General features: G+C 59.5%; 4 protein-coding genes across 4 annotated transcripts in view; 2 read left to right on the plus strand and 2 right to left on the minus strand.

Moving 5' to 3' along the window:
* VOLCADRAFT_105994 (flagellar inner arm dynein 1 heavy chain alpha) overlaps positions 1-1,270 on the plus strand; it is a gene marked incomplete at its 5' end in the record, with an annotated part of 28,347 nt that extends 27,077 nt beyond the window's left edge. The window contains one exon of the mRNA XM_002953423.1: positions 156-1,270. Coding sequence (XP_002953469.1) covers positions 156-1,112 — 957 coding nt within the window. The 3' untranslated portion in view covers positions 1,113-1,270. The remainder of the gene's footprint in view (positions 1-155) is intronic.
* A 383-nt stretch (positions 1,271-1,653) lies between these two features.
* Positions 1,654-8,149, minus strand: VOLCADRAFT_94311 (uncharacterized protein; the record flags this gene model as incomplete). The annotated part of the gene is made up of 15 exons (XM_002953518.1): positions 1,654-1,678; positions 2,650-2,665; positions 2,775-3,593; positions 3,791-3,928; positions 4,241-4,307; positions 4,730-4,832; positions 5,081-5,185; positions 5,538-5,702; positions 5,933-6,045; positions 6,389-6,565; positions 6,850-6,917; positions 6,972-7,198; positions 7,263-7,515; positions 7,795-7,820; positions 8,097-8,149. 15 exons carry the CDS (start codon positions 8,147-8,149, stop codon positions 1,654-1,656), a joined length of 2,355 nt encoding a protein of 784 aa, XP_002953564.1.
* Positions 8,150-8,160: 11 nt separating this feature from the next.
* On the plus strand, positions 8,161-12,123 carry upf2 (uncharacterized protein; the record flags this gene model as incomplete). Its single annotated transcript, XM_002953424.1, has 7 exons — positions 8,161-8,369; positions 8,458-8,525; positions 8,595-8,665; positions 8,766-8,798; positions 10,730-10,783; positions 11,178-11,272; positions 12,003-12,123. The coding sequence occupies exons 1-7, from the start codon at positions 8,215-8,217 to the stop codon at positions 12,121-12,123; spliced, it is 597 nt and encodes a 198-aa protein (XP_002953470.1). The 5' UTR covers positions 8,161-8,214.
* A 1,666-nt stretch (positions 12,124-13,789) lies between these two features.
* VOLCADRAFT_94313 (uncharacterized protein) overlaps positions 13,790-19,555 on the minus strand; it is a gene marked incomplete at both ends in the record, with an annotated part of 6,897 nt that continues 1,131 nt past the window's right edge. The window contains 6 exons of the mRNA XM_002953519.1: positions 13,790-13,930; positions 16,316-17,250; positions 17,732-17,872; positions 18,313-18,457; positions 18,851-18,973; positions 19,099-19,146. Of these exons, the coding sequence (XP_002953565.1) occupies positions 13,790-13,930; positions 16,316-17,250; positions 17,732-17,872; positions 18,313-18,457; positions 18,851-18,973; positions 19,099-19,146 (1,533 nt within the window). The remainder of the gene's footprint in view (positions 13,931-16,315; positions 17,251-17,731; positions 17,873-18,312; positions 18,458-18,850; positions 18,974-19,098; positions 19,147-19,555) is intronic.

The following is a 19,555-nucleotide window of genomic DNA, read 5'->3' on the forward strand; positions in this document are numbered from 1 at the left end:
CAGGGGAAAGGGATAGGAGCGTGGATGCTGGGGCGCATGCCGTTCGTTGGGTTGGGTACAGTTGGGATGTTACTAACTCACGGACAGGGGGCTGCAACTACTGCGCGAGGGTTAGCACTAACTGTGGGCTTATGCTGCTTCCTCTCGCGTTCCAGAGCCCGGAGGCGTTCGGTCTTCATGCCAACGCCGACATCTCCTACTACACCTCCGCGACCAAGGCCATCTGGGCCGACCTGGTGGACCTTCAGCCGCGAACCGGTGGCGGCGGTGGCGGCGTGGGCCGTGAGGAGTTCATCGGCGGCGTGGCACGTGACATCTCCGCCAAGATCCCCGAGCCGTTCGACCTGCCCCAGCTACGCAAGGAGCTGGGCACACCCAGCCCCACTCAGGTGGTACTGCTACAGGAGCTGGAGCGCTGGAACGGCGTCCTGGCGGTCATGGTCTCCTCCCTGCGGGACCTGCAGCGCGCGCTGAGTGGCGAGATCGGCTTCTCCTCCCGGCTGGAGGAACTGGCGTCCAGCCTCTTCAACGGCAAGCTGCCGGCCATGTGGGCCCGGCTAAATCCCGCCACAGAAAAGGCTCTGGGTGCCTGGATGCTGTGGTTCGGCCGGCGGTACAAGCAGTACAAGGATTGGACGGAGCATGGAGAGCCGAAGGTGATTTGGCTGTCCGGTCTGCATATACCGGAGACCTACATCGCAGCGCTGGTGCAGGCGGCCTGTCGCGACAAGGGCTGGCCGCTGGATAAGTCGACGCTGTACACCAAGGTTACCAAGTTCACAGACCCCTATCAGGTCACGGAACGTCCGCGCTACGGCTGCTACATGACGGGGCTGTACCTGGAGGGCGCTGCGTGGGACATTGAGGAGGGGCAGCTACGCAAGCAGGACCCCAAGGTGCTGGTCACGGAGCTGCCCATCCTGCAGGTAATCCCAATTGAGGCCAACAAGCTCAAGCTCGCCAACACCTTCCGTGCACCGGTCTACGTGACCCAGGCGCGACGTAACGCCATGGGCGTGGGCCTGGTGTTCGATGCAGACCTGGCGTCCAGCGAGCACTCGAGCCACTGGGTGCTGCAGGGGGTTGCGCTTGTGCTCAATATTGACCAGTAAAAGGTAGACTTGGCACGGAGGGTGGCGCAGCGAGGGCAAGTAGGTCATTAGGGACTTTCATTCCGTCAGCAGCAGCAGGGGCTTTGGCCAGGAAGGAGGGAGCTGGCTTTGACTTTGGGTTGTGCCGGGGTTGGGCGCCGCCACACCATGCGCAGCTTGAGGCAACGGCAAAGGGACTGCAGCTGATGGGCTGGCAGTTGGCTATTGGAGCCAAGCCTCAGTGGCGGTGAAGTGCGCAGGACGAATAACTGGTGGATTTGCTTCGGCTAAAATGGTGTTTCATAGTGGAACTGGAGGCACGTGGCCTGCGTGCGAAAAAATGCGTGAGAGTGTTCGGATTAGTGTAGGGGTTTTGTGATTTTCTGATCCACGATTGCGTAATATTTCAGGGATAGTGGTGGTGATACTGATGTTTATTGCACTGCATGCGGCTGTGGACAGGGATAAGGCGATTGTCGCCCGTCGTCGACATTTCGCAAAAGGCCCGTTGGTCTGTTCAGTTGGCCGTTTTCCAAACTGCCGTAAGCTTTTTCGTGTGCGCTCACGTCCGTTGTATTCCGGCTATGCTGTGGGAGTGGTGTCGAGCAAGAGGCAAACAGGTAACAGCGCGCTGGACCTGTTTCGTTTCTGTCATTTTTTCCTCATTTTGCACAATATTTAAGTACGTGCATACATAAATAGTTGCGCCTGGGCAACACAAGGACTCCTCTAACTCGGGTTGGGCTTTGTTTGGACATTGCTATCTGGGGGGAGCATGGTGAGTGAGGCTCACTTCGCCGCTCTCCTTTGCTTAGCTGGCCACAACCATGCAACCCCGGCAACGGGCAATAATTACACTGCTCTGAACATTGGGGCACCCCAATATCGAGCACCACCCGAGCTTGCGGAAGTCCGTACCACACTGTTCTTGCTTGGAGTGTCGCGCGTCGCGTCACGGTCCATGTGGAGATGGACGGGGCGCCCACACGGAAGTATACACGCCTATGTGGCCAGGAACGCAACCTGATGTAACGTCTCCAACGCAGAGTATTGGAAGGCAGTGGTGGGGAAGGTCGGTGTGGCGTCGCGTCACCTAACCAAACCAATGGGCAAACCCATTACTTCACGTGCACTGTGCCAACTGGCTCTTCGTCCCTCCCGTAAAAGGACGCAACCTCACCAACCTCATCCTCGATCTCACGCCGTCTCGGTCGTTTCCAACAGTTGCACAAACATGGAGACCAACTAGATGACGTTGGTCCCTTACACTCGCCACGCACTGATTCATCCTCCTGCAGGTTATGTACGGATACACACCGTCAACAGACCTCTATGTAGGTAATCCTGTGTTGCTAACGCCTCATCCGAGTTCACTCAAACACCCAAGACTGCTATAGTGGTCTACAATGATGTAAAAAATAACGAGCTAAAAATTGAACACGTAGTTAAACTCCTGCTTGCCCCTGCATATATAGCGAACATCCCTACAAATTACGAAACGCTTCAATTAGCAGCTACAGTGCACCAGTGTGGTGGTGTGAATATGCATGACACGCACCTTGTCATCAAGTAGACTGATGAAATACAGGCAAAGCAACTCACTCACACACACTCACACACAACTTCACTCTTAGCCTCCCGCGTCCCATCCATCCCCTCACTGCTGCGCTCGTCCCCTCTCACCATACAAAAACTCGTCATAAGTAATTTGATCGCTACCTTCATCAGAATCAGAATCGAAGTTCTTGTACCGCGTCTCCAGGTGGAGGCCCGTTTCGTACTGAAGCCGCGTTACCATACGGTCTAGGCCCACTCGGAGAGCATCCTGTACGACAACTACACGACCCGCACCCGCCGCCACCGGCAGCTGCGAAGCAGCCCGGTCTCCAGCGTCACCATCACCTGCGGTGCCTGGGCCACTGGGCAGCTGCCTCCGGTCCATACCCGGTCGAATACGTGAAGATGCGGCTGCTTCCGCGGGAGGCATGGACATACCTGCAGGCTGAACAGCTCTGGACACGGCGTCCCCTGCCGCATCTGCCAGCTCCTGGCCCCCCTCCATTCCCCCGACCAGCCCTCCGCCGCCACTGCCGCTCGCCGATGACCACGCAGCCCCCGATGCGACCCTGGAAGTCTCCCGGTCCCGATCCGTGGAGTCAAACGCAGAGTCCTGGTCTCGGAATCGCTCCAGGGGGCCTGTGACGCCAACATCATCATCATCCCGCTCTGTGCTATCCTGCTCCCGTTGCGGCTGTAGCTCCGTCAGGAGTGGCTCCTGTTGCCGTACTGCCGCCGCCGCATAGGCCGCCTGGGCCAGGGATGCTTGGCCTCTGAGCCCCTGTCGCTGCTGCAGCTCGGCCAAGTTGGACAGCTGCAGCGGGCGGAGGGGTGGGTCCGGAGGCGTGGAGAACTGTCCTGCGGAAGGTGAGGGGCGTGCCAGCTGCTGCTGCTGCTGCTGGCAGGCGAAGGGGTACGGCACTGGCATGTGGAAGATGTCCGCACCTGTACGGACGCCGGGCCGGGGGTTGAGGAGCGGGGTTAGGAAATGAGAATCATCAACAGAGCCCCGATTGCTAATCTCCACCCAGCTCCCTTCAGTTCCCCGAAGCTCCACCTGCCGCCTCACTTTCCCTTCTCCCCGCGTTCCCTGCCCCTCCCCTACCCATGCCCCTTCCCCTCTCAACCCCCCACACGCGCACCCCTGTGCCGAATGATGCTCTCGCCCCACGCCACCATGACCGCCATCCCCACTGCCCGCACAGCCGCATCGGATACCTCCCCCGCGGGACATAGGGCCCGTTGCAGTCCCGACAGGGAGTCCAGGAACTGAAAGTGACCTGAGGGGGCGGGGAGACGGAGGAGGGGGAGGGGGGCCGGGCAGAGAAAGGGGTTTGTGGGGCGACCGGGCCGAAGGACTTACTGACTATAAGATGCTCACTCTTGCGGGGGATACCGGAGGGTTTGGGGTGGGGGGCAGGACGAGGGGTTCAATCACGTCATGCACTGCATTACCGTGCGCGTTGCTGTCGTACGTAGGTACTACGTGTAAAGATACGGTGTAAGGCATTACAGTGCAGTATGGTACAGTTAAGTTCCGCAACTCCCTCGTCCTGCACTCCCGCCGTCGCCCCTCCCCGCCCCGCACTGACCTGCTTCCGGGATGGCCACCTCCCAACTGGGGGCTGTGGAAGCCGCGAAGAAACGCCGGTAGTTGGCCTGCACAGGCGAGTTGGTTGGGGGCCCCCCCATGGATGGATCCAAGGGGGAACGACCGATAGCGGTTGGTGGCTACGCATCGGAGTACGTTAACAGTAGTGGCTTTAAAACTGACTGGTTTAAAACATCGTTGATAAGAGGTCCCACCCATCTTCCCACACACAGCCACTCCGCCGCAACCCCCGGTCGAATGTCTCCAACCCCCTCCCCGGTGTACAACCTCCCGCTACGAAGACCTCCCGCCCTAAGTAGAGCTGCCGAGTGTATTCCCACACATCCCGACCGCGGCCCCCTTATACCCCCCTCCCTCCGTCGGGACCTCCCTCCCTCTTTCCGCCCCCACGCAGGCCGCCACCCCCCTTCCCGCACCCTCCAGGAACCTTCTCCCCACACACACCCTGACAGTCGGGCCACCAACCCACCTGGCGCGGTGCACAGTCCCCTCCCAGGCCTCCTCCCACAGCCGCCAGGGGCAGGGGCCTCTCCCGCGGCATGTTACGTAGGGCAGCCAGGGCTGAGGGGAAACTGCGAGGCGGGGGTTGAGGGGCCCCACAGGCGGGGACGGGGAGAGGGGGGGGGGGAGGGGGTTGGGCACGGAGTGGGACAGTAATCGATACATACGTGCAAGGACGTTTCCACCCCTAACCCCTCTCCAATCCGCTCCCCTCCCCCCAAAACCCTGACTACTTTTTTCCCCCCACCCCCGAAACTCCTACCAAGTTCTACTGGCCCCTACACACACGTACCCCTTCCCCCCTTCCTCCACCACTTACCCCGGCGCCAGTGGCGCATACACGGTGTTGTCCACGGGGTCTATGAGGCACAGCGCCGCCACCCTGGCGTCCTCCGCACCCGCCAGGGCCGCCAGCTTGCCGCCCCTGGAGCCGACATTAACAAACAACCGCCACCGGTGAAGGGTGGAGGATATGGCGGTTCCGGAGCTGCCCAGGCACCAACTGCTGCACCCCTCCACTGCGCTCCACTCTTCACTCACTCAGAAGTGCATCAGGTAGGACCTCCCTTTCAGACATACACACACATACACACCGCTCCACCCCTTCCCCCCTCCTCCGTCTGGTACACTCTTGCCCTGGCAGCAGCTTCACTCGTTTGCATTTCGTCTTTCCCCCCTCCTCCCTGCCCCGCCAGCCATATCAGTGTCAGTTTATATCCTCCTTGGCATCAGCTTCATTCGTTCACGTGGTGGTTCGTCTTCCCCCCCAGCCCTACCTGGAGTGCCCCACCATGTACACCCCGGCATCCGGATCAGCTAGTCGTCGCATCAACGGGTCCGTACTCGCCCAGTCCATCAGCTCCACCAACAACCGTACACATGCAGCGTCGTCCAGGAGAGAAGCAACCGTTTCGTTGCGGTCGTACATTAGTACGGCGTACCTGTACGGCAAAGCACATGGAATGCAGCCAGGGAGAACATATGGTCGACGGGCCGCTAGAGTGTAGGAGACGGTGTTTGCCCGCAGCCCCTCTATACCCAATCCTAGTTCGCTGTAGCACCCTCCCTCTTTCCCTCCCTCCCGCGCGTGAGCTACTCCCCCCCTTCCCCCAGCTCCGAAACCCACCCAGCCCACAACCCCGGCACGGACAGGCGCTTGCCGCTGACTCACCCCCAGCTGGCCAAGCGCTCCGCGTACGACATGTACGACTCGCTCCCTAGCAGGAAGCCCGCTGAGAACACTGCCAGTGGGAAGGGCGGGCCCAGTCCCAGCTCGGGACCTCCCTGCGAGGTGGGGGGTGGGAGCCAGCAGGGGCGTCCGGAGGGGGTAAGACGAACCACTGACGTTTTGAGTTTACGATTGACGGTGCGGAGGGGGGAGGGACGGGGGGGAGGAGGGAGGCATGTTCGCCAATCAGGTCGACACTTGCCGGCGGTTAGGGTCGTTAGGCCGGTCTGGTTTTAATTCAATTAGGTCTTCAGAAGGAGAGCTATCCGGGGAGTGTGTATTGTTGTCAGGCCGTGCCGTGTCAGATCTAACCAGCACAAGCTGCGCGGGGTTGGGTCCCATTGCGGCTCCCCATGCCGGCGAGTAATCCCTCCCCCTTCCCTCCCCCTCCCCTTCCACCTTGGGGTACACCACCTCCACTCTCAAGGTGCAGCTGCCGTTGACACACGCGGGGAAGCACGAGCTGCACGTGTGCTCGAGCCGCGGCAGTCGGGCCACCCCCAGCGGCCCCCCCCTCGAGTAATCCGGACGGACCAGGAAGGGCGCGTAGAGCTGACGGCACTGGGCCGGGGTGCGCTGCGCAGACACATAGACAGGGAAGGGAGGGGGAAAGCGAGGGAGCGGGAGGTTTACTTCCGGATTTGAAGAAGAGGAGGGGACCGATGGAGGGAGGGGACCGATGGCAGGGCATCATCGCTGAGTGTGTGGGGGGCCGGTGGGTGGGAGGAGAGGACAGAGGAGGGCTGTGGGACTGCCGTCTTCCTGTCTCTTTCCCCTCACTTTCTTTCCCCTCCCCCTCTTTCCCCTCCCCCTCTGTCCTGAAAGAGGCCCCCCCCAATGCGGGAATACGAGTCTCGTACCTGCACCGCGCGAGCAGCCCCCGGGGCAGCCAGGCAGGAGGCCATCACAGAGCCCGTGAACGCGGAAGCTGCCGCAGCAGCCGCCAGCAGCAGCAGCCTGCGGGGGACTGCACCACCCTCACTTGCGCCCTCACCACCTGCTACTGCTACTGCTGGACCGCCTCCGGGCTTTTCAAGCCTGCTGTTGGAGGCCCTGGGGCCCCCACCACGGCCCCCAGCTCTGGCACCATCCGTGCTACTGCCGCCACCGCCATTGCCTCCGCCACTGCCCACTGCAGGTTCTTCCCCCTCATCTGCCGCTGTTGGTCGCGTTGCCGGGGGAGCAGGCAGTTGGGGAGGGCTGTCTGAGCTGTGAGGGACGTGGGGCAGCTGGCCTGGTGGCTTATCGTCTGAAGGGAGCTGGTGGCGCCAACCAGGCGAGGGAGGACACCGCCACCACCGCCCTGGAGCCCTGGTCGGCTGAGGCTGAGGCTGAGACTGTCCTGGCTGCGGAAGTGGAGGGGCAGCGCCACTTGGGGATTTCCACGGGGTTATTGGAGTAGTACTGGCGGGAGCTGGGCTTGACGACTGCGACCTGGCATGGGAGAGCTGTGCTCCAAGAGACACGGCAGGCGTGAGTAGTGATATGGACGTTGCTGCTGATAGCCCTGTCGTCATGGCTGTAGACTGTGTTCGGGGATGAGATGGCACAATTGTTGCTGTCTGCGCTTCTGGGACAGCATCCGCAGGAGTTGATCCATTGGTTGAGCTACGATCCTTCGGCTGTCTGGTTGAAATTGAGCTGCAAGGGATCGCTGATGGATGTCCCCGCTGCGTCCGCCCTGCGGGATGCGTGGCCCTGCGGGTCCATGGACGGCTGTGGGAGCGGCTACCCGAAAGGAAAGCGCTTTCACAAACGGATGTGCTAGCCACCGTGGGAGGCAAGTGCAGCGCTGTGCCCCGCACCGCCCACGAGAGATCGCGCCAGGGCGCTGCAGGGGTTGGAGATTGCGTGTGAAGGCCGCGATGGTGCATTTACTCCTGGAGTTGCGGCTTCGGGACAGTTCATCAAACTACGGTGACATCGCGACATCTAGTTGCGCTACAAGGTTGCAAACACGTTTGTGGGATGCCGAGTATGCGCTTTGGAAGGATGCATAGGATCAATGTATAGATATAAAGATCTGAAGCACATATACGCAACGCGCGCTGTCGCGGACTGAAAACAATCCATAGGGGCTCATAATGACAGTTTGCAGTTGCCGTACCTGATGATTCGGAATTGGGGGGTCCACCTAAGCATGGCAATGGTTACTCCCATAAGGTGTTAAGGCTTTACCTATTGACTTTGCAAGTTTTCTCAGGAGGTTGCACAGCATATTGGAAATGGCGGAGGCTGCAAAGAACGCGTTGAAAGCCCTGAAGGACGTCCTTTATCGTGTTGGTGTCAAAGAGCCGTGGAAGATGACTGGCGTGCGCAGCTTGCCGGACTATGAGCACTATATGCCAATGGGCCTCGAGTACCGGAAATTCGCACCCGGGTGAGCAGCCCGCCTCAGCTTTTATTCACATTTTATGTAAACCAAGAGAAAGGCTTAGGGTTCTGACACGTCGTGGGGCACTCCGCAGGACACAACCGGTGAAGGCTCGCGTTCCACACGATTCTCCGAAGCTGGTCTATGATATTAAGTACTTCGGTAAGGAGTTGGTGTCCTGGATGCGACGGTGCCAGTTCATCGCTGAGCAACGATGAATGCCTTGCGCAGTTCGTGATTATCGCCGCAACAACAAGTACACAGCACGCACGGTGGATAAGTCGCCCTTTGACTTTGAGAAGGTAACCTGGCGCAGTCGGATGTTACCAGCCTATTTAACCTCCGCAGTTTATCCACACGCCTCTCTCCCCCTATTACTCCCCATGCACCCTGCGCCTTCAGATGTTTGCCAACGCACCCCTGAAGCCTGAGGAGGTAAGCGGCTTCAAGGGCATAGCCTCCTGGACATGGGCGCGTCTATACCTGCTGATGATTGTCAAGATGCAACATGCGACACACAGCAGGATGCGGGTTTTGCTCATTGCCAGAGAATTCAGATGGCAATGGGAAGTCGCAATAGTGGTCACCTCAGCACCTCAGCTTTGCAACGCGTTCGAGGATGTGGAGTGTCCCTGGCGTTGCTGGTAACCCAGGCGGCTTGACGGTTATGCAGCGGTTTGAAGTGGCCAGACAGCTCGGTCAGATTGGGACTTGGCCTTTTCCCATACAGCACTGCTTCACAGCAGCGGCTGCCCTCCCAGGCTGCACATCACCCTCTGGAGAGCACCCACCCTCTGGCATGCGGACTCAGTCCACCTAACCCCAGCCCATGTGGCTCAGCTACAGACGGGCAACGCCATCGCCGTGGGATGGACCTCGCTAGCTTCTCTAGCGACAACCTTGCATCGCAGCTCTGGCGCCAATTCACATCTGTCTTCCTTCGGTTACCAGCGTGTCTTATCCTGATCCGTCATCCTGATCCATCCCGACCCATCGTTCTCACTGTTGGTCATCATCATCCTTATGCACACAACTCCGCAGGTCAAGTTCGTGCCGCGGCCTGCAACCATGCCGACCCGTGGCTTCTGAGCGCTGCAATGATTATGGAGCGCTTAGATAAGATGTTGGCGGGTCTCGCCTGTCCTTCAAAGCGCCGCGAGCGCCGCGGCGAAGGTTTGCTGCCGCGGTGGTATACGAGCACGGACGAGGTCGGGGTTGAGGTCCCAGTTGGCCTATGCGGGCCTACAAGTGGAGTGAGAGCAGGGTCCGACCTGGCTGACCTGGGGTTTCGCGGCTGACCCTGCGCTTTCTTGGTGATTTCCACACAGCGGTAGGGGTAGCGGTAAGGGTAGGGATAGGGGGCCCAGGTAGCCGCGTCCTTCCCATCCTGGGTTATTCCACGCAGTAGGGGTGGGGGTGGGTGGCCGCTACAGTACCTGGATCTCGACAACAACCACGACCCGGTTGACGTGGTGCCAGTCTCGTCCTGCCCTTGCGCTGTCTAACGACCACCACGTTGCCGCCATGGATTTCCGATCGCCACTGGGTGGATCGGCTGTGGAGCAGCGAAACAAGCTCAGGGTGGAATGGTTAACTCAATCGGCTGTTACGTGTTGCGCTTAACAACCCCTTTGTTGCATGCCTGGGCTGGACAGTCGGAATGCGAAGTGGTGGTGTGTGTGTGTGAGTGTGAGAATGTCGGTGTCTTTATGCGTTGGGTTCTGAACGCGTTGATCTGAAACCGCCACGTGGTAGGAGGCCCTGGCATTTAGAGGAGCATGCGCCACGCATGTGGCCTGTGTCGCATCGCACATTCCACTGGCCATGGTTGCGGGTCGTGTGCAGAAACGCGTCTTGTACTGGCAGAGACCGTCTTTTCGTGGAGTCGTCCGGGAACGATGGCGACGTAGAGGATGCGAGGACGATGCAGAGGACCGGGCTGTGTGGACATGTAGAGCACGCTGTCTGGTGTTCAGCTGTAGCCTGATGGGTTCCCAACAGCTAAGTCCGTCATGGTACGTTCCTTGGAGCAAGCCGGGGCGAGCAGGGCAGTGGGGGCGCATGTTGTGTGCAGATTTCTATTAGCCTTGTGCGCAGGTCTATTAGCCTATGGAGGCCTATGTCGGCATGAGAAAATCAGTTTGAAAGTAGTGCGGTAGCCTTTACCACCGAGCACCACAAAGGGAGCGATATAGGCAAGGCAGCATTTGGGCTCTTCCCGGTTGTCATTTCCGCAACCCATCCGATCTGTGTAATGTAAGGCGCTCATAGAGCGCAACCTACGTCGTTCCGATGTTGTTCCACTGTCAGCAACAAGTCACTGTCAGTCCTCAGCATCACGGTCACCCGTACACTTTGCCTCCCAGCTTCCATCCCACCACACCTCGCGCTCCACGCCGTCAAGTGTACAGCGGAGCACGGTAAGTCCCAAACATTCCGAAATGCTGCACTCTCTCACGCCGCCTCCATGTTATATTATCCTAACTAAATGATATTTCCCCCCCTCCCACACACACATCCCGTAAGTCTTGGCCATCTGGCTCCGCCGTCCGTTCCACACCATCACCCTGCTGCCATCTAGAATCGTGAAGAGTGTCTCCTGCCATGATTTGATTTACCCACTATTTGGACAAACTGCAGTGCACCGCCAGAGCCATAACGGGGCTCCAAACAGACGAGAAAAACACAATCGTGCGCTCAAACCGCAGAATGACAAAGGCCGCATCCCCTGCAAAGTTTTAATGCCTCGCTCGGTGCACATCTGGGCGACCCATAACTATATCCAGTAAACTCACACCCACCTCACGTCCACAGGCCGCACCCTGCCCTGCTAACCTCTCACCGAGCACCGAAGCACACATGCGGCCAGAGAGGTTTGCAAGAAAGGACAAGAAACGCCCCAAGCCAAGGTACATAGGGAACTTGCTCCCTAACGCAAAATATTCCTTTTGGTAAAATCTGCCCATACCACCCACCCTTTTAACAGAGCGCCAGGCAGCCAGGACCAGCTGAGCTGAGCTGAGCACACACCACGCATTATCATTTTCGCGTCGTCCAGTAAACATGAAACGCATGAGCCCGATACCCTACCCCGCACACTGCGGTGCGGCCATGGCAAAATACAGACGAGCGGACAGCTAAGGCATTAAGTTAGGCACTGACACTAGCTGATCAGCCGCAATTGCAATGGGCCCGATCTGGGTTGCTGCTCAAGAACCACAGCTACCGGATCCCGTTTCCTCAAAGTTGATGATGCCGGGCCGAGACTTGCAGCGATTGGAATACACCGCAACCCCGCATCAACCCCGCCCAGGCCACCGGGCCACGCACCACAACATCGTGCCTCGTGCATCGCCACCATTATGAGAGACGCTCAAACAGCTGTAGCAACAACAACAACAATAGCAGAAGCAGCAGATCCTTACCAGCAGGTCAAGCTACAAGATCGACGAAACCGCTTCACGCATGCATTGTACTCTTCCTCCTTCCGCCAACATCTGTTTGACCAACGGCACAAACACCAAAAAAGCTACTACGAGCTGCGTAATCCTTCCTTGGCCCACATGCAACCCACTACTTGGTGGAACGACCCACAAAACAAGATATGCCCCTCTCCCTGCCACCGACGACGACGGACAGACCGCATCATATACGGCACAGTGTACGGCACGACACTAAGGTGTCCGTCCACCGAAAGTACGCAGCTATGAGGGCGTCACTACCAGAAACAAACTTCGTGATGGCCCCCTCCCTGGACTGACTAGACTAATTGCCCAGGGACCCGTGATGCAGCGAACGGACCAAGGATGGATAGCCCAGCAGCAAACCGGGATGGGACGTCCTACCCCGCTGTGCCGCGCTCCTCACACAAGTGTGCACGTTCTCGGGCCCACACGTAGTAGGGCCCTATCCACATGAAGCCCCACTCGCCAAGTACATATCTAGCAACACGAGGCCCAGCCCCCTCAACACGAGAGCACGCCTGTCCCGACCCAACACCTGGGTCAACCAGACCCTCACTTAAAACCCCCCTCACACAGATCCATCAGATTATAACGCCCCTTTGGCAAGACGGCTTTCTTCAGCTGTTTCACACCAAGTCAAATTCTGAGTAGCACACGTCGCACCGCAAGACTCTCCTGGCCTCCCTCACTCGTTCCCTCGCGCCTTCACACCTCTCTTGCCCGGGGGCAATGGACGCCGCAGAGGTCCAAGAATTCCATCATCATTACCATGCACCGCCCAATCGCCCGCCGCGACATAAAAATGTTATTTACCGATGTCCACATCGGGGGGGTGGTTTCTACATAACATAAATGTGGATGTGTCGTACAATGCAAGCTCTACCGAGGGTAGTCGTACGACATCTTGTGATACGATACAGATACAGTTCAGCAGCCTCCAAGTACCATAACTTTTCTGCTCGTGTCTTCCCGGCTTTGTGGTTGTCCTTATACGGATTGTAAAAAACATGTAAATGATAAAAGCTAAAAAAAACATCAACACGCCCTACCACCTTTGTCAGGGGGTCCGCTCACACCCTCGCTTGCACCCCCCGTGTGTAGCCGCTGGTCGAGTAGAGGCGGCCGCAGCAGCTTAAACAGCTTTCCAACACGACACCAAGATGATCCATCGCCCATTACACCCGCCAAAAAACAGGCACGTCAGAAGCCAAGATTTTGTCACCACCAAGACATGAAACCTCCCGTACAGCATTAAAAACTTCAAGTCTCTTGTACGACCAACAGCCCGTCGGGTCCGGAATGGAAAAGACACATATCGGGGGGAAAAAAAGGATCGCCAGTTCGACAAGAGTACGCTAGGATTGAACTAAACACCTCAACTGATGTATGTCCTCCTCCTCCGCCTCCTCCTCCTATGTCAGACACCCGGCGCGCCCCCCTCGTAAACTAGTGGCAACCCTCGTAAACTAGCCACATCGTGCGACAAGGCTGCATAGCTAACAGGGCCATGGAAGTCCCCAATCTGGGATGACCGACTCTTGCCGACTGAGTCCGGAGTGCGTCCTAAGGAGCAGCGCGACCTCCTCCGCGTGTAGCAGCAAAGCACTGCTACAGACCCAGGTACAGACGTACATATCGGTGTCTTTCCAAGAACCACACAGCAGCTCCAAATTGATCACACCATAACCCTCCGACACGGACTTGACCAACCCCAAAAGTAAAGCGAGGCGCAGCGAACGCCAGGAAGTGTTATGTGCCATAACACTCGGCACGTTTGTATGCACACGTACATACACACGGACACGCAAGCTACAAAGCACACATGCATACATCCAGGCACCCAGGCCCCTCTCGCACTAGTGTTTCCCCCCCCCCCATCACGCGGCGGCGCATTGCGCCCGTCCCTCTCCCGCCTAGCTGTCCCCCCCTAGCTAGCTAACTACACACACACACACACACCCCTCATCCGAGTACTCGCATCGTGAGATTCTGTGTGGGATGGAAGTGGTCAGCGGAGCCCTCGTCGTACTGAACAGACAATTTGCTGTCCGTACAGGCCACGACACGGCCCTGCATCCACACGCCCTCCACGTCATACAAGACCTAGGGAAAAGGAGGGGGGGGGAAATCGGGGGAATGTGGGTTTCAAACGGGGTTCCCAAACACACACACATGCACCTTCTGGTCTGGGTTGACACTACTGCATTTAGCGGTTTAAGGTCCTGGGTTCGATTCCTGGGGAGACCCCCGAATTAGTCGGGAGCGCGAGATTATGGCTAGCTGCTGAGATGTGGAGTTGAGGTCACAGTTGATGGACCAGATTCGCACGCTGGATTGGTAGGTGGCGATTGCCGAACCCTCCGTCTCTTCGGGTGTTCGGGTGAATGGATGAGGAGGGGTCCCTGAAGGCAGGATCCGCCGCCTTGGACTAACAGTTCGTATGGCGAAGTACAGTGTGGTAGTGGTGGATGGTGCTATAAGGTGATAAATGATCTAGAACTGACAATGTGATAAAGCGGCCCAGAAGCCTCCCACTCTGTAACATTACATTATATTACATGCACCTTAAAAAATAACAAACTTAACTGTCGAACTGAAGTATCGTGTGCATACATCGTGTACACGGCCGTTATGGATTCGCTCGTCCTAGGATGGTCCCACCCTCCAAGATCTTACCGCGACTTGTCGCCCTACAGCCGTAAGCCCCAGCGCGAAGAGCTGCTGTAGCACCCCCTGCCCAGCACTGCTACTGCCCGCCCCGCTGGCTGTTCCCAGGGGCCCACCAGGACCAGGCAACACCATACCAGTGCCGCTGCCAGCCGTGTTTGTCGCGGTGACGGCAGGGCTGGACGTGCCCACGGCGACCGCTCCTTGCTGCCGCATAACACCCGTCGTCGCGGCCGCCGCTTGCTGCTGTTGCTGCAACTGCTGCTGGTGTTGAAGCTGCTGCAATTGCTGCTGCTGTAGTTGCTGTTGTTGTTGTTGTTGTTGTTGTTGTTGTAGGTGTTGGTGCTGTATCTGCTGTTGCTGCAATTGTTGTTGCTGTTGATGTTGTTGTTGCAATTGGTGCTGTTGGAGGTGTTGCTGTTGGAGGTGTAGCTGGTGCTGTTGCAATTGCTGTAGCTGCAGGTGCTGCTGCTGCGCGTGTTGTTGTTGCTGCTGCTGTTGTAAGTGTTGCTGTTGCAAGTGCTGCTGTTGAAGGTGTTGGAAGTGTTGCTGGTGTGCGTTATGCTGTTGCAGCTGCTGCTGCTGCTGCTGCTCCATATGCTGTTGTTGTTGCTGCATTTGCTGCTGCAGCAGCTGCTGCTGTTGCATTTGCTGTTGCTGCATTTGCTGTTGCTGCATTTGCTGTTGCTGCATTTGCTGTTGCTGCATTTGCTGTTGCTGCATTTGCTGTTGTTGCATTTGCTGTTGCTGCATTTGCTGTTGTTGCATTTGCTGTTGTTGCATTTGCTGCTGCTGCATTTGCTGCTGCTGCATTTGCTGCTGCTGCTGTTGTTGCAGCTGCTGCATTTGCTGCTGCTGCGGCACCATTCCTGCTACAGCCGGGCTCCCACGACTGGCCCCTCCCCCTCCCGTCATTGCCGCTGCTGCTACTGCGCCGCCGCTAGCCGCATCGTAGGCTCGGGTCCCGGTCACCATTGCTGCCACAGTCCCGGCCATACCGCCGCCCAGCGCTTCCAAATCCACCATCCCCAAGTGTGGCGCCCCCGGTGCTGGTTGAGCTGGCGGGCCTGAAGGCCGTCCTGGGACCGCCTGCTGCTGCTGCTGTTGCAGTGCATGCTGCTGCTGCTGTTGCGGTTGATGGTGAGGGTGTTGTCCGACAAGGCCCATGCGTCCCCCCCCATGCGTCATTTGGGCTCCGACTGCCGTACCGGGGTAAGCCATGGACTGCTGCTGCTGCTGCGCTTGCGGCATGCTGGAATTGTGTCCCTGCTGAGTCGCTCCTGGCGCTGGCCCTGGCCCTTGCGTGGGACCCCCAACAGCGCCGCCTATCCGGGGGCTGGATGCGTGCTGGCTGCCCGCGGTGGGAAGCAGCACGCGCTGCTGCTGCTGCTGCTGTTGCTGCCCAGCTGCCTGCTGCATAGCCTGTTGCATTTGTTGCTGTTGCATTTGTTGCTGTTGGATTTGTTGCTGTTGTTGCTGCAACTGCTGTTGCTGCTGTAATTGCTGCATCTGCTGTTGTTGCTGCATGGGTTGCTGTTGCCCAACAGCCTGCTGCATAGCCTGCTGTTGCTGTAACAACTGCTGCTGTTGTTGCATTTGATGTTGAATCAGCTGTTGTTGCTGTTGCTGCACAAGCTGTTGTTGCTGTTGTTGCATAAGCTGCTGTTGCTGCTGGTGCAACTGCTGAATCTGCACCTGCTGCTGTTGTTGCTGCTGAACTTGCATCTGCTGTTGCTGCAGCAATTGCTGTTGCTGTAGCGACAGCTGATGCGGATGCGGGTGCAGCATTGTAGCGACCTGTAGGGTCTGTTGCGGCGGCACCGGCTGAGGGGGGCCGACCGCCGCAACACCGCTGGCCTGAGAGACAAGTTGTGGCTGCTGCTGCTGCTGCGGCGGCGGCGGCTGGGGAGAAACCGTCTGGGGCCCCCCGCCGCCGCCGCCGCCGCCGGCAGCCGCCGTGACGACCGCAACACCATCCACAGGTCCGCTGCTCTCTGTTGGGAGCGTTGGTGTGTGTTGGTATGTGCCAGGGAGCCCATTGCTGCCTGAGCCCCGCCCCGGGGCCCCCATGCCCGCTCCCAGCCCAGTCATGCTAGGGGAGCCCCGGCTCGCCTTCGCTGCAGCCGTGGCACCGCCGCCGCCGCCGCCGTTGCTGCTGGCTCCGAAACCCGCCGCCCCGGCAGGCGGCGCTGCCGTAAGGCTGCTCACGCTCCGAGTCTTTTTCGGCGGCTTCGGGTCCAGCGCCGGACTGCTACCTGACTTGCGCTTCGGACTGCTCATGGCCGCCATCACTGCCGTGGAGCCGCCGCCGCCGCCGCCTGAGACCGCCGTCCCGCTCGCCCCCGGGGCACCACCCGCCGCGGGTGTCCCAGGCGCCGCCGCCATCGCACCCGTCGGTCCGACAGGAGCGTGTGCAGCGTGTGCCGCCCCATGATGTTGCGGCGGCTGTGGCGCCACCGCTGACGCCACCGCCCCTGATCCGGTTCCTGCTGCCGCTGCTTGTCCCCCCCCTACGGGCCTAACAGGCCAGGCAACCTCCCCACTCGACACGAGGTCCAGCAGCTTGACCTCCTCCTCCTGTGCGGTGCTATCGTAGTAGATACGCGCGTGGTGCCGCGCGGACGTGATGTCGTGGTCCAGCACGGTGCCCTCCCACCAAGTGCCGTCCTCGGGCCACAGCAGCGCCAGGCGGCGGCCCTTGAGGTGCGTGTTTCGGAGCTCCATAACCGTCATTAACCGCCGAGCTGGGGAGGCGGCTGCAAGGTGAGGAAGCACGCAGGCGGGCTGGAGGCGGGGGCCTGAAGGTACCGTACAGATCGTACGGAAGCCGAGGGAGCCCGTGCTATGACGTAATAGGTAATGTGGTGATGTGATGTGTGATGGTGGGTGGGATGAGGGGGAGAAAGCTGTGCCACGCGTGTCATGTGTTTTTTTCTTCCACCGGAGGACTTCACCGCGTACACATCGTGCACGGCATCACATGGCATGGGGAGTTGTGGGCGTGTAAAGACCAACTCATGCCCAGCCGTGTGCACCAATGTTAATGTGGATTGAGCTCCGTGGCGTAGCTCATCAATGAGGTGTGGGGTGAGAGGTGTGGGGTGAGAGGTGTGGGGTGAGAGGTGTGGGGTGAGAGGTGTGGGGTGAGAGGTGAGAGGTGTGAGGTGAGAGGTGTGAATTGTTTTCTGGGCACGTGTAGCGGACACCCCACTACCACCACTACCACCCGCACCCCACCTGCTCCCTTCTTGTCCTTCTTCACAGCGGGGCTCTTGGCACCCGGTGCACTGAACTCCCCCGAGCTGCCGGCTGCCGTACCACCGCGACCGGCGCCTGCCTTGGCGGCGGGCTTCAGTACTGCCCCACCTGCCGTACGGCCTGGGGAAGGGGGAAGGGGAAAGAGAAACACGGCGTCTGGTGGATGCCGGGGGCGGTAGAGGGGCCGTTCGGGCACTTACGCCAGAAGATCTATCCAAGGTGGTGCCGTACATCGGAGGGGTGTGAGCAGGGGGAGAGGGGTGAAGCACGGGGGGTAAAGCCCCACACGCTTGAGGGGGGGAACAGGTGTAGATGTCGCCTGGCGCTATCGCTGGCACCTGACCCAGCCCAACCGGACCATGGCCAGGCTGGCCATTCACAAGTGGCCATTTAATCTCCTGGCCCCCTACGTAACGTAGCGCCTGAAAACCTCCCCCCCCCCTTCCCTCCCGCCCCCCCACAACCTCCCTCCCCTCCCCTCCCGCATTGCAATGCACTGTACGGCAAACCATAGGTTTACGCCCCCTAACCCGGGGGCCCCCTGCAGCTGTACGACACACCCGGGGCCCTTCCGCTGGTGTGCTGCTGCGCCTTGCTGTGCTGTGCCGCCGCCCTGGGGTGGGCCTGCAGGTGCTGGGTACGGGCAGCCGCCGCCGCCGCCACTGCCTCTCGGCTGAGCTTCACCTGCCGCTCGGCCTCCTGAACCTATGCAGGGGTGTTGGTAAAACACACACACACACACATACATACATATGTACATACATCCGTAACTACATACAGCCATACGACCCTGCCATCTCCTCTTCCACTCACCCTCAACAGTGGCCCCCCCACCGGCTGATACCCCCCCACCCCACACCGTGGTGGTCCTGGTCTTAGGAGGGGTCAACGAAGCGGCAAACGAATCATTATTGCTCCGGTACCGCGGGGCGAGGGGGTGCAGGGCCCCCACCCCTCGCCCGGGGCGTCGCTGATATGCCGCAAACACCCGAATCGTGCCATCGTACCCCACCCCACCCCGGCCCCTATGTCGCATATACATATATACATACATATACACATACATATACACATACATACATACATACGCACACGCACCTGCTGTAGCGCCGCATTCCTATTGATCTGGTGCGCCTGCGCCTCCGCCCGCATCTGCCCCTCCAGAAGGGCCTCCTGCTGCTGCTGACTCGCCACCTCCTCCCGCAACGCATTCAGGCGGGCCTGTGTGGTTGGCGGAGGTGGGGGGGAGGGAAGGGGGAAGAGAGTATGTGTACGGTGCTGATGGTGGTGACCGGGGTTTAGGGCAGACGGGAGCGGAGCAGCGGACGTGCGGCACTCGGACGTACGACAGTGTTCGGGGCATTGGAGCATTTGTAGGTCGGGTCGGGCTCACACTGGAGGTGGAGGTTGTGGCGGTTGAGGTGTAGTGGGGGGGGTGCCACCTCCCTCTCACATAAGATCAAGTCCGGTCGGGTCGGACCAAATCTTTCCGGCACACTATTCAACACCAGCAAATTGAGACAGACACACATACACACATACATCAGCGCATGTCCTGCCCCAACGCCGTTAGCCGCCGGGCTTCTGCCATGACCACACACCGGGCTAGGAACTACTTCCCACCCCGCCCCCGTCCCACCCCACCCCACCCCGCCCCACCTCACCCCACCCCGCCCCCATCCCACGCCACCCCACCCCGCCCCCATCCCACCCCACCCCACCCCGCCCCACCNCACCCCACCCCGCCCCCAACCCACGCCACCCCACCCCGCCCCCANCCCACGCCACCCCACCCCGCCCCCG

Source organism: Volvox carteri (assembly GCF_000143455.1).
Source record: "Volvox carteri f. nagariensis unplaced genomic scaffold VOLCAscaffold_36, whole genome shotgun sequence".
In the NCBI taxonomy this organism is placed as follows: Eukaryota; Viridiplantae; Chlorophyta; class Chlorophyceae; order Chlamydomonadales; family Volvocaceae; genus Volvox; species Volvox carteri.